General features: G+C 46.3%; 1 protein-coding gene across 3 annotated transcripts; it reads right to left on the reverse strand.

The window, feature by feature from the left end:
- Positions 1-232: 232 nt before the first annotated feature.
- TMEM263 (transmembrane protein 263) lies at positions 233-13,080 on the reverse strand. Of its 3 annotated transcripts, XM_025148704.3 has the most exons (6): positions 12,974-13,080; positions 11,573-11,637; positions 10,390-10,523; positions 9,604-9,712; positions 7,131-7,200; positions 233-2,837 (listed from the first exon to the last, which is right to left on the reverse strand). In XM_025148704.3, the coding sequence occupies exons 5-6, from the start codon at positions 7,192-7,194 to the stop codon at positions 2,551-2,553; spliced, it is 351 nt and encodes a 116-aa protein (XP_025004472.1). In that variant the 5' UTR covers positions 7,195-7,200; positions 9,604-9,712; positions 10,390-10,523; positions 11,573-11,637; positions 12,974-13,080; the 3' UTR covers positions 233-2,550. The 3 variants fall into 3 exon arrangements, with proteins under 3 accessions (XP_025004472.1, NP_001006244.2, XP_015140923.1); NM_001006244.2 differs by lacking the exon at positions 9,604-9,712; XM_015285437.4 differs by lacking the exon at positions 9,604-9,712 and having other exon boundaries at positions 12,404-13,080.
- Between the last annotated feature and the right edge of the window lie 377 nt (positions 13,081-13,457).

Consider the following 13,457-nt stretch of genomic DNA (forward strand, 5'->3'; position numbering starts at 1 on the left):
AAAGGCAGGTATCACAATCCTCAGATCCCAGGAGAAGAATAAAACAAACAGTGAAGATGATTTTGCATTGTGTCTACACACAGCCAACACCACAGTGAAGAATGGGTTCTGTTAAGAGCAGCTTGGTGCTACTGAGGTGCAGACTGCCTGGGCCACGGATGCAGTATGAAGATTCAGATCTAAGCATTTACTGATCTGCCTTTCTTCACAAAGTAACTAAGGAAACTTGCAGTAAGTCTGAAACAGCAACAATTTAATGTTTCACAAGTGTCAGGACAGAGTCAGAACAAGTTCTTAAGAAGGGACCTTCTTAAGGGAATGGAAAATACGCAGAATACAGAAAAAAGCTCTTCTCAAAAACTAAAACCATACGCCATGGTAAAGCATTTCAGTTACAAGATTCAGAAGTAATAACTACACGACATGCTAAGAACAAAGCATACCAAAGCGCTGGCAACCTTTTACAGTTCTAACATTGCGTCTCTCCTAACACGCTTGTTCTGCAGCAAGTTTCATAGCATAAAAATTAAAGAATGCCATAAAAAAGGGGTAAGACGAGTTCAATGTTTGAGTGTTCAGAAAACAGCAAAGGGTTTGGTTGAGTGTTACAAATCTTACTATGCTCCGAACAGCTGACGTGCAGTGCTCGCTGGCAGTGCCCTGGGGTACGTTGGAAACTGCACTAGGCTCAATTATTTGCTGCAGCTCCACTGCTGCTGGTGTCAGAGGTGCTCATTCCTGCAGCTGAGATCTTCAGACTACGCGGCATTCCACACCGTCACCTTCGACTATAAAAATAGTTAAGGATTGCAGTTATTGCTTGGCCTTACCTCATTACACACTTCCAGCAGTTCAGAGATAAGCAACTGGTGCAACTAACGAAAGGAGCAGAGAGGTCCACCTGCTGGGTTTTGCTCTCCCCGCTGCCCCAGTCGTTAAACCTAGTAATACATAATCACTGCTGATAGCCAGTAAAGCTGTTCCACACTGCAGCTGAAGCACCAGTGGCTCAGAAAGACAGGGTTACCGCTGTACCATCGTGTGCACAGTTTACTTTCAACATCCATGAATACAGGAGCAAGTTTTAGACACGTGATATACTTTTGATTTTTTTTTTCTTTAATTTCTAAAAAGTCTCTATATATCCTTGAACAACCATAGCTACCTGAAATGTAAGCTTACAAGCTTAGACGTTTTTGGAAGGAACACAACTTTTTAGTAAATACTGCATATACAACGTTCACAGCCTTCTTATTTGCAAAGTCAGCACACACACAAAAGAAGATCACCAGCAGCTTCTACTTTAAGGCAACCTCAAGCTGTGTCCTTGGAGTGCATTTTGCCTCACACACTGCAGAGGACCTATAGATGTTCCCATATGAGGAGTGTCAAAGTTTGGCATTTGTCAGTATACAGCTTACTCAGATTGTTTTGTTTTTTTTTTTTAAGGGGGCTCACATGCCATTTTTGGTTTAAATAAAAGTACTGCATTCTACTCAAAATGCTAAGAATGAGATAAAGATGTAGTGAAAAAAAATTCTTGCATTTGTTCAAACGGAGCAAGAAGCCAACGTGGCACGTCATGGAGTTGAGACAACAGCTCTGCTGGTTCTTCAGTGGCTTCCAGCTACACCAAGCAATTTTTTCAAGTTACACAGCTGTGTTGGATGACCACAACCACCTGCTCAGTTTCCATTAAGCCATCATCATTTTCTGGTGTCTCTCAGAAGCCGATCAAAGCAAGTTTCCACTTGCAGGAGACAGATGCCTATCATTAAATACACCTGAGATTTAGCAATCTTGTATTCAGTAAAAACTGAGCAAGTTTCAGGTATCAGGAGTCACAGAGTCTCTGAAGCTTGTTCAATGAACCGCACAGAAACAACAGGACAGCTCTTTACAAAGCTTCACCTCATAAAGAGAGATTCTTTTCTAATAAGGCATTAAGTTAGATTTTATTATCCTTTGCACCACTCTGTCAAACTTTCTCACCTCCCTTCTCCCTCTCATTTCCAATCTGTTTGCTTCCAGTTTGCAATGGCAGAGTGCAGTCACTGAAAACTGTCAGGCTGCCTGCAAGTACTGTTTCCTAACTGCAACTATTGAGGCACATCCCGCGGTGCCGTTACACAGCTCAAGGATCCTTAGCAGGAGGATGCGGAAGCCACTGAGGACAGTAAGTGGCTCCTCATCAAACAGATGGTACGGCAGATTATCAACTTAAGTTTCTACATTCCCATTTCAGTCCAAAACTGCAGAAGACTTACAGTAAGTGAATATTCAAATACGCATTACCCCTTCACACACACATACTCGCTCCTATAGTTATCAAGTGTAACATTTCACCAGGTACAAAGCTTGAAACTAGGCCATAACAAATCTTCATATGCTGTGCTAGCCAAGCTTCTTCTGTCCTTTCCGGATGAAATCAGCTTTCTCTTCAGAAGACAGCGTCTAAGACACATGGCTTCTCATGGTCCAAATCTTAGCAGATTTTAATGCCGCCAAGTTAATATTCTAGAAAATCAAGTATGTCTCTCAGTTTTGGCTTTAGTCAGACTTGTCCTTTTTCTTTCCCGTTAAAGGCACTTTGCTTGCAACAGCAGATCCTACTGCTGTAACGCCTCCAGCCACGGCAGAAACACTTCCTTTGACCAGCCCCACTCCCATTGAAGGCACTGATGTGACTGCTGTTTTGGTGATTTCCAAGCTCTTTCCTCCTATCCAAGCAACACCCCCGATTGTGGCACCCACAGCTCCCTTTGTCACACTGAAGATGCCACCAGTCACACGGGAGAGCATGCCGGGCTGCTGCTGCGGGTGGTCTTTGATTGAACCTGAGGGAGGAAACAGCAATCAAGTCAATCACAGGGCCACAATTAAAGCATTTTCAAAAGAGTTATTCATAAGTATTTCCTTTTATAGTTTAACAACCATTGCACGCAGTACATACTTACACCTTACAGTTTATTTTTCTTGGATGCTCATACAACACCATTGTTCCAAATAGGAAGGTGCAGTGTGATACATACACCTCAGTGCTATTTTCTAAAATGCAAGTCAACACAGGGCCTAGAAATATCAGGCACGCAGCTCCCACATGGTTTTAAGTGATGAAATCAGTCCTCTGCCTGTACAACCACCAGCCTCTTTGATGCTGCCAAGTCTTGCAGCCAAGGGAGTCCAGTTCGGGATCTCACTAATGGCAAGGGAACATTGCTCCCCTCCAGTTCCACAGGGCAAGGTGACAACAAAATAACTCCTAGTTTAGCTCATGAAAAGTGGTCCCCAAAGGCATTAACAGCTGTACAGGCAGTGACAGGCTCCCATGAACAGAAATCCCACTATGACATGCAGAAACAAAACTCAAATCACCTTTTTTTCCTGCATGCTGTTGATCATGCAAGTCTGGTTTTCCTTTACGTTACGTTTAAGTTGTGTTTTGAATAATGGTTCCTCGCTGCACAATGGATAAGTCAATTCACAGTTTCTGTTTATGGTACAATTACACAGCTTCAAACTAATGGAAAATACTGAAGTAACAGAAAGCCTCCCAGACGTCACTACTTAGCCCTTTTGAAGTTTACTAAGTACTTCATATTTCTAACTGTAGGCTTTTAAATCCTGAGGAGATGCACATATCTTACCTCTGCAGTGAGCTAAGATTCAAATCCACATGCCACTACTGCATAACGACCATCTCATCTTCAAAGAAGAACAGGACTTTTGGAGCACTTTGGTATGCTCCAATAGTATGTTAACATTGTATTTAAGCACAGAAGAAAACATAACTCACTGTACCCACTGTACCTAAAAACTAAAATTAAGCTCTGGCACACGTTGGCCTGCAATATATTTTTGGTGTGGACCGTGAGCAATCTCTGGTCTGTGCAGCAGCGTTACATAGGTGTGTCTCAGCTCCTGCCTTGTCAATTCCTCACCAACCACAAACACCACTATAAAAAAGTTTCAGAGAGAACCACGGCAAGAGCCAGCCAGTTAACAAGAAATAAGGATAAGAGTCCCACTGTTTGCCAGGTTCTGTGTGCACACATGACTTATAAATACCTGTAGGTAGAATATGGAACTTAATGGATAGATTTCCTTTCTTAGTGAAAAAACAGGAGGGGGAACCAAAAGAGAGCAAGCGGAATCACAGTGGGTAGAGCTAGGGAAGAAGTAACCTTAAATAAAGAGGTGAGGGAGTCTGAGACAGAAAGAACACGCTCAGAAGAAGACAATGAACCTACAGAGAGGCTGGACAAAACTAAAATCAGATCTAGATCCAAAGACTTGTCAATATACCCTGTGATGTGCCATAGGAAGGCCAGCAGAACAGGCCTCTGTTCTCCAATAACTCTTCAGGCTCTCTGAGTTGCTGACACCTGAGGAGACCGTTTCTCCTAGCACTCACGCACTACAAGAGGAAAACTACAGTGAATGACTTCCTATGTACACCCACAGTTCATGGTAATGCCAAGAACTGAACCAGGAATCAGAATTAATAAAAAAAGTTCAGAGTTAAAGAGTGTGCCCAGAATAATTCAAACAGATGCTGTCTAAATCCAAGAACAGATAAGCATGGCAAAAAAGGCATCAAGAGGAATAGTGCAACTCAAGGAAGCAAGAAAAAAAATATTACGAATGCCTCCAGTCCATCTCACATTAGTCTCTCTCAAGAGATCGATACAGATAACAGAAAGGGTTGTGAAAACTAGAAACATTACTTGGCTTTAAGTAAAAAACTCAACTCCTGTAGCCTTCACTACGGACATCTCCAGCACAAACGCACTGCCAACAAAAGCATGCAGACATCAGAATTCATATTTAGATACAAAAAGCCTTTAAAGAAAAGTTTTTTTACTGCCTGTTGACTACTATTCTAGGATATGCATTCTCGGTCTCCTTGATCCTAATCAGTACAAGAAAGGTAAAAGCAGCACGTTCCTAGATCCAAGGAGAAGATGCCACGAATTCCCAGCACAGGACCTGACTCTGCCGCAGTACCTCGAAGCTTCCTGCTCTCAGTCAGACAGTGAACAAAGGTCTGAATGAATGGAGGTTGCAAATTTGGTGCCACCTGCAAAGCAGAAAGTAAAATACAAGAGCAGTACTACCCATAGAAAGTACGAGCAGAAAGCTTTCTCTTGTATGCATTTCCTTAAATTCTCCAGGCAGCACACTGGACAAATGTCATTTCAGCAAACTGGAACTACTTCTGCCTTTAAAAAATAAAATTAATACCCAGCAAAATTGTTTTGGAATTGAGCCTTTCCTCTAAAAATTCACATTGGCAGCCAATTCACAGAGCTGGTCTTTTGGCCAACACTGAACTGGTAGCGTTCCATCCACACCCACCTTTTTGTGATGCTGTAAGCATACCGCATACAGAGACCTTGTATGACATTTTTAAAAAAGGGATGTCCAAGGGTAGTCCAGTGTTTTAACTGAACTCATAAACCTTGAAGACTGTACATGAAACAGAAGCAAAAGCGAAAATAAGTCCTCAAGGATGGTGTTGCCATTACAACTAGCTGAGTACCATTCTATTCCCTCTAGCTACACCAACCCCCTCCATCTGCTTAAAGTACATACTCAAGTGCTTATTTTTGTATTAAGCCACTGTGCAAAAGAAAGCCCTAGTTGCTCACAAATTTCCTTGCACATGCAAGCAGTGACCAGGCTCTGCTGTGAACACTTTGAATCTGGACAAACTGGACAGCCATGGTCAGGTTGGGGGGGCTCTGAGCACACTGACCTAGCTGTAGGTGTCCCTGTTCATTGCAGGGGAGTTGGACTAGATGGCTTTTAAGGGTCCCTTCTAACCCAAATGATTCTATGAAACTACTCAATATGCTAGGAAGAGAAACAAGATACCACTTTTACTCTGTCTTCTTCAACGAAGAATCAATTATAGTTTACCAGTCAGGCCGCCACTCAAACTCTATACATGTGTTTTGGCATGCGTGCTACAATTCACACTTCAAGGATGAGGAAAAAAGAAATGGAAAAGTAGCTTAAGAAGTTTGACTTGAATATAAGACATACTGGGGGCACATACTGGTTCCAGCCAGACATCTGTTCTCAGAAATGCTTCAAGGATCTTGACAACCCTGTAAGAGCTTAAAAACAAGCATTTTCTCCTAACAATATCCTTAAAAAACCACTGCGCTACCAAAATCTATTTATCCCTTTCTTCTCATCTTCTTGTACTTGTGCTTCCTGTGTTAAGAATACAGCAAGTTATTCTACTTGAACCCCTTCTGCTTCAGCTGTGGACAATACTGCTGTTCAAATGAAGTAAATTGTTCAGTTATACAATATGTAAAAGCTGAGGAAAATATAACCTGCAAACAAGTAGACCTTTAAAGTGTCATTATAAACCAAAGAATAATGAAACGGAGAGGAATCGGGACTTGCTGACCTCTATGTATATTTATTATGTTTGGTATCAAAGTGAGAGAAGACAAAATACATAAGACCTATGTGTTGGGAGTGGTTTTTGATCCAGTATGCCCCACTACACAAACAGAATCCTCACAGTCCACAGCCTACAAGGGAATACTGCTCATTCACAATTTTTTTTTCCCCTCTGCAGATATAACAAGACAATTAAAATTCATTTGATTCATGGGACCAAGATGTCCCTGCATTCATCAAGCCAAGCGTTTTGTTGTCTTCATGAAACCAGGAGATTAAGCCAACTAGTGAGAACCACAACTAATTTAATCGTGGACAAAGAAGTCTCTAGAAGTAGAGACAGACCCATCTTGTCTAAAAGTCACAAGTACTACAAACTCAGCAAGCGTCTAAAAGGGCAGCTGGGCTCTTTTCTCCTCATACATGGATTGATTCAGACCTCTGGGAACTGATCTGCAAGTGATGTCCTTCAGTATCTGCCCACCTTCTCTAACTTACCAGCAGAGTTATTAGCCACAGTGAACTCACTGTTTTGTACCAGGATAATGCAGAAGTGAACAAGAATCCAGGCCTATCCCATCCCAGGGCTGAGTTGCTTACTGTTATTTGAAGTTTAACAGAATTCAACTTGCAGATCCGTTTTTAAAATAGATCTGACCTTTTGGCAAATTTCTGTAAACTTACCTGGTATTACGAAAACTAATACATACCTTCTGGTGGCTCATCATGGAGGTAGGATGGGACTTCCTGATGACTTTTGTCTGTTTGATTCATTGTTGCCTAAAAAATAAGTTCACATATGCTTCAGATCCCTTCTGCCAAAGCAAAAATACGATCTGTGAATCTAAAATTCATATAGCATCAGTTCCACAGACATGGAATTTATTCTTCATTACTAGATAAGCTGGCATCTGCTGCCCAATTACTGCACTTTTTATTATGAGACTGTGCTGCTGAACTCTTCAACCAGACTGAGCAGTTGAGGAGGAGCCCTCTAGCAGGTCACCAGCCTTGGCAAGAGCTGCCACCCTGCACCACGCATACCTCAAGCGGCCACCTCAAGCCACAGCAGCTTCTGATTACGTGCTATGAGATAGATTAGCGATCATAGTGGTGGATGCTGGAAAAACAACAGCAGTCTGCCTGTAAGACCCGTTAGGACCCAGGAAGCAGCAGTTTAAAGAAACGAGTACTTGGGGGGGGGGGGGGCATTTTAATAAAGGCCAGGAGAAAAATCAAATCAAAACTAAAATCAAATCAAAAAAAACGTAAGGTGAAATCAATGTAATGAAAACACTCCAAATACCCAGCAGCTGTACTGCACACACCATGTGGTGACAGCAGCACAATTGGAGTATTTTAACTATACACAAGCTTTCCAATGAAAACATTTCAGAGACAGGTGATACTAAAACAAAACAACAGTACCACACAAAGCCCACCCAAAGCTGCTCTCTAGTGCAGCTCAACACCCTTCTACCTTCCTGTCTTGCCAGGGACTCCCTTATTTTCCTTCTCCCTGCACACATGCAGCAGAAGCCCTTAAGATCACTCAACTTCCTCCTGGGTTCACTAACCACCACCAGAAGAACTGCAGCCCCTCCTGCCATGCCCATTTCTGCAGCTCAGGAGGGTGGATCTGAAGAAGGGATGAGGAGGCAGACGCACAACTCAAGGGTGGGAACACTCAACTTGGAGAAGAGCAGCTCAAACCCTCACAGCGCAACTGTGAAGTCAAAACAGCGCAGTAAGAGCCAGCACCCACATGCTAAGTGATAGATCCTCGGATGAGCAGAAAGCCTACGCTGAACATTAACAAGTCTTCACAATCAGCCCTGAGGGGATCAGCTCACAGCTCAGGAAACATGGGAACCTCGATACAAGAAGCTGAACAGGAAAGTGAGCAACAGCATCTACCGCCAGCACGATTTATCTGATGGCAATGGCAAGCAGGTGCCCTTCTGTCTTTTGATGTGGAAGCAGAGAAACAGGAAAGTGATTAACAGCACATCAATATGGGAGACTAAGTACACGAAAGCTAAGAGGCAATTTGGAAAAAAGCAGTTATGTAATTCCTTGTTCTTTTATTTAATCACAACTCAGTGAGTTTGAAAAGAGCCTGACAGATCCTAGGGAGAAACAGAAGGCAAAATGAGTTCTGAGAAAGGACCGGATTCAGCACCAAGCCATTTCTTTGCGTTTGTCTTCCTTGTTAAAAAGAAGACCTAGCCAGCCTTGCTGCAAACAAAGGAAAAATAATGAAAATAATTCTCAAGATGACTCAAAGGAAATCCAAATGAATTAGTACAGAGAATGATTTGTTTTTATGAAGAACTACCTCTACAATGTATTTGAATCCCCAATATCTAGCCTGCTTGCACCTCCCAAAAGAATCCTAGATGAAATTCACTGCTTCAATTTCCAAGAACTTTGCCAACAACTCTTCATAAAAGCCTCAGAAAAATAATTTAATCCTATCATCACAGACAGAATGGCATCAGAGATCATAAGCAAGCTTAGAGGGCAGTTGGAAGCTGGTTTTGGAGGTGGTTGAGTCACCATCCCTGGATGTGTTTAAGAGCCGCTTGGATGTGGTGCTTGGAGAGATGATTGAGCAGAGGGTTGTTAGAGTTAGGGTACTATGGTTAGGCTGCGGTTGGACTTGATGATCTTTAAGGTCCTTTCCAACCTGAGTAATTCTATGATCACAAGATCCTTACTGTTTTAAGATTTTCCACTGTTAAGTTATTGGATTCAACAGCACCGACAGCAGGTAGAGCCCCAGAGAAGGATCGAGGAGCTACTGTGCTAGCCATCATGTAAGTATTCAATAAAGACAAGTCCTGTTCCATGGAAAGAACTGGAGTAAGGTGGGCAAACAGGTAACGTGGGTAAAAGACTGCTCCACAGCTGTCTGTAATCCAGGTTAGGCCACCATCAGATTGACTTACAGCTGCAAGCAAAGAAACAAGTGAGGCAATGTACTGACGGGGGAGCTTCACAGCAGAGCTTCTTCTTTAGGGACAAAGAAAGCCAACAAAAAGAAAACCTGCAGCACTCCATAAAAGCAGTGATGCATCCCCTCCCCTCACTACCTTCCCCAGAAGATCGAGGTTATGGAAATCTTGAGAAAAAGCTACTTTTTAAAAGGTAGAGCAGATTTTTACACAATACATCACTCACCTTCAACAATCTAACACAATTAGGACACCTTCTAAGCCACAGAAGTGCCTCATTCTCCTACAACTCCACTGACTGCAGTGCTACTTCACATGTGTCAGGCACCGGTAACCTGCAGTTAACAGACACCAGAAAGTCTTTTCTAGGTCTGTAAAAGGCAGCTAATGAAAACCAAGTCACCCTCAGCAGGACTGAGTTCATTCTAAAGAGAAGGGAGCCTTGAGGGGCCTGGCATCAGAAAGTTGAGCACTACTACAGTGTAAAAGGAAAAAACGGGATCACAATGTCAGAAAAGGCTACAGCTTGACCCAAAACAACTCTTGCCACAGAAGTGAGATCCCAAAGTACAATTCAAGTCTTTTTGTTTTTCTGCAGCTCTTCAGAGAAGCAGAGAATCAACATCTACCTCCAGCAAAGGACTGAAATGTTTTAGATATCTTGATGACAGCTTGACTCACGCTGCTCTGAATCCTATTTAATGTGACAGGAGACTTTAGAACCTCTGAAAAATTGTCACAAATCCTCCATGCTGAACAGAGCGTAGCTTATTTGGTGAACAAGAAACTCCAAGCACAGAAGCACATCTCAAATCTGGCTCCCTTCCAGAGACTTAAGGTGAGCACTTCACTGACTGGAGGTCAAAGGCCTAGAACAGTTCTCAGTAGCAATGACTTCATCCAATCATCAGAAGAAGGGGGATGAGTACCATTTTTCTTTAAAAACTGGAGTTGGCAAGTGGGTTCTGCTTTTCTGTCTTTTATATAACACCATCACAGCAAAAGCACTCACCTACAACTCAGTGTCACCTTGGTGTGATGAGATCCAAGCGCTTACGTCCCACCTTGGAAGGGAACCCACGGTCACCCGACTGCTATGTTTCCTAAAGGAGGTTCCTCTTCACTCTCCCAACTAAAGGTGCGTCCCTAAATAAGGAAGAGAAAGCAAAACATGTGAGACATGATGGAACTTTTAACTCTCAACCAACACCTAAAGCATCTGGAGGTGCAAGGATAAGGTTTTGCCTGGAGAATTAGATCATTTGGACGCAGTATTGATTAAAGCATCTTGGAAACATCCAAGTTCAAGTCCACTGTACTCTGAATGTGCAGACACGCAGAATGCAGCAGCAAAATTATTATCAGCATTGCAAGCACATACAAGTAGACAAAGATTGATCATAAGCCCGAACTTGGGAACTTTTCTGATATGTTTTGTAGAATCTTACTCAAATTATGCTAAGGCTGGCAAGAAGGAAAAAGAAGAGAAAAAGGAGGCTGGGGGAGAAAGGAAGCAAACAGATCTTTCCTTGGCACGTTCACCCTGTGATGCTGAATTCAGTGTCTTGAATCACTGGTGAAAGACCCCTGCTTCCCTTAACACATACGTTAAGTGACCCCATGGAAACAAACAGATGGGATATGGGATCTTGAGCCCTGGTACAGATGGATAGCTGTGAACAAAACATCTGGGGCATCAGTGGTACTTCCCAGTCTCTTTTCTCATCTGTGCAGATGAGCACATAAGCTTCATGCGTTCTTATGTAAAGAAGTAGAAACAAATGCAGACCTTATGGGAAATTCTGAACAAGAACACAAGTGACTGGATGTTTTTTTCCCCCTCTACACTTGTGAAGGTACTGGCTGTTCAAGAGACAAGGGATTATTTATCTTAGTTTTTAATGCAGCATTAAAATACTTAACCTTCAAGCCCCCCTCTCCCCCCAAAAAAGGAACCCACTTTTTCACTTGGTTTTAAAGCAGAAAGCACACGCTTCCATACTGTCAGAATACGGACATCCAGAAGCTTCAATGATTTCCATAGTTGTAAGGAAAGAAGTGGTTTAGAAGCAGTTTTATGGTTGAGACCTAATGCTGTTATAGGACCCTGAGTGAAGGCTCCAGGAAGTGCTGGAGGTCCCAGTTTAGCCATGCATACATCCACATCCGAGCCATTAAAGACAAGAATTTCTCACCAAATATATTCCTTTGTGAAAGAGGTGTCAGGTCAGTTGTTTCTCCAGAGATGTTCTGCATACACCTACAAGGGAAGTGCTGCGTTAATGACACTGTATGGAGCAGGGCTACCACTGTGTTCCCATCACATGCCACAGCCCACAGCGGGGAGAAGCACTCAGCACGGCCTTCAGGAGCCTGGGCATTATGGGATTCAGCTCTCTGAAACACTGCGGGCACAACCTCTCCTTCGTGAGCACGGATGGAGCTCCTGGACAGCAGCCGGCACTGACTGCCATCAGCCTTCCGCTAAGCAGCGTGTGGACACGTGTGCCACCTCGCTGGCTTCAGGCAATGCTCACGGTGTCTCCCGGACCTTTCAGACAAACAGCCCTACTGTTTGAGCTCAGTAAACCCAGCCCAGCAGGAGCTGGCTCCTCTCAATGCCACCGCTCAGACGTCTGTGAGCAGCAGCGCAACGACCCGAGGACGAGGCCCATTTTGCTTGGCAGCTCTGCGCTGCTCCCGTGCTAGAACCATTCCCTGGGGAAAGCAGCGAGCAAACCGACCGTGCCAGCTCAACCCAGAGCCTGGAGGGGACCGAGAATGGCCCAGAGCTTTCCCAGGAGCTGCGGGGTGCTGCACACCGCAGTATTTGTGCACTGAGCTCAGTTATCCTACGTGCCCCGCTGGTTACACGGGGGCACGCTGCCCACAGCGGCGCGGAGCGGGCCGCCTCCGTTCCGCCGTCATCTTCCGCAGGGAACCGCGTCTCTGCTCGGTGCCCCACCAGGCTGGGACCGCCGGGTTCGGGCCCAGGCCGCGCCACACCGCGACCCCAGATCGCTCACACGGACAAAGCGAAGCGCTTCCCGGTTCCTCTCCGCGGAGCTCGGCTCGAGGGGTGGGTGGAAACAGAGAGAAAGTTAAGCGGGAAACATCCCAAAGCGGAGCAGCGTAAGGAAACGGACGGCACCGGAGGCAGAGCGGCGCGTCCCCCACACGGAGAAGTTTCGGGAGAGCAGAGCGAAGCGCTCCTCCCGCTGCCGCGGGGCTCGGGCGGAGCGGCGGCGGCCCCGGGCGCCACGCAGGAGGCGGCAGCCCCGCCGCGTCCCGCCGGTACCCCGAGCCCCGCGGGCCGGCGCTGGGCGGCGGCACTGACGTGGCACCGAGGCCGCGGCGGAGCGCCGCGACCGTCCTCCTTCCTCCCTCCTTCCCGTCCTCACGACGCGGGGCCCCGGCAGGAAGCACAAAGGCTGCGCCCTCCGCGGGCCGGCGGCCCCGCTCGGCCGTGGCCGAGGCCCCCCGCCCGCTCCCCGTCCCCGAGCGGCGGCGGGAGGGCGGCAGAGCGCTCGACGGGCGGTCGCCCCCCCCCGCCCCGGGATAACGGCGGCGGCCGTCCCCGCTCGGTGCCCACTCACCGCGCGTCACAGCGGGCGCAGCGCGACCCGGCCCGGCGGAGACTTTACTCCCGCGTCGTCCTCCGCTGCCGACGTGGCGCCCTCCGCCGCCCGCCCCGTCGGCGCCCGCAGACCCCGCCCCAGCGCCCGACGCGGCCCCTCGGCGGGCGGGGGGCGCGCAGGCGCCGCCGTACCCGCCCCCTCCCCGGCCCGCGGTTCCGCGCCGCCGCGCCGCCCCCGGGCGCCGCTCGGTAGGGTCGGAACTCTTGGCTTCCGCAGCGCCCCGCGGCGCCTTCGTTCACTCGGGGGAGCGACCCCTGAGGTCGGGGAAGACAAATGAGCAGTTCTTGAGCGAATTCGGCTCCGACGCTGGCAGGAGGCCCTTGTTCACGGAGGTCTGCACTGCTGTTCCTCCAGACGCGGGTATCCCGTGGCTGCCGACCATGCCTTGCCTTGAGGCCCTGTCTCTGTGCCATACTTCACACGCAGGCCCATCTCTTCGTGT

This window comes from Gallus gallus, chromosome 1 (assembly GCF_016699485.2).
Source record: "Gallus gallus isolate bGalGal1 chromosome 1, bGalGal1.mat.broiler.GRCg7b, whole genome shotgun sequence".
Taxonomy (NCBI): domain Eukaryota; kingdom Metazoa; phylum Chordata; class Aves; order Galliformes; family Phasianidae; genus Gallus; species Gallus gallus.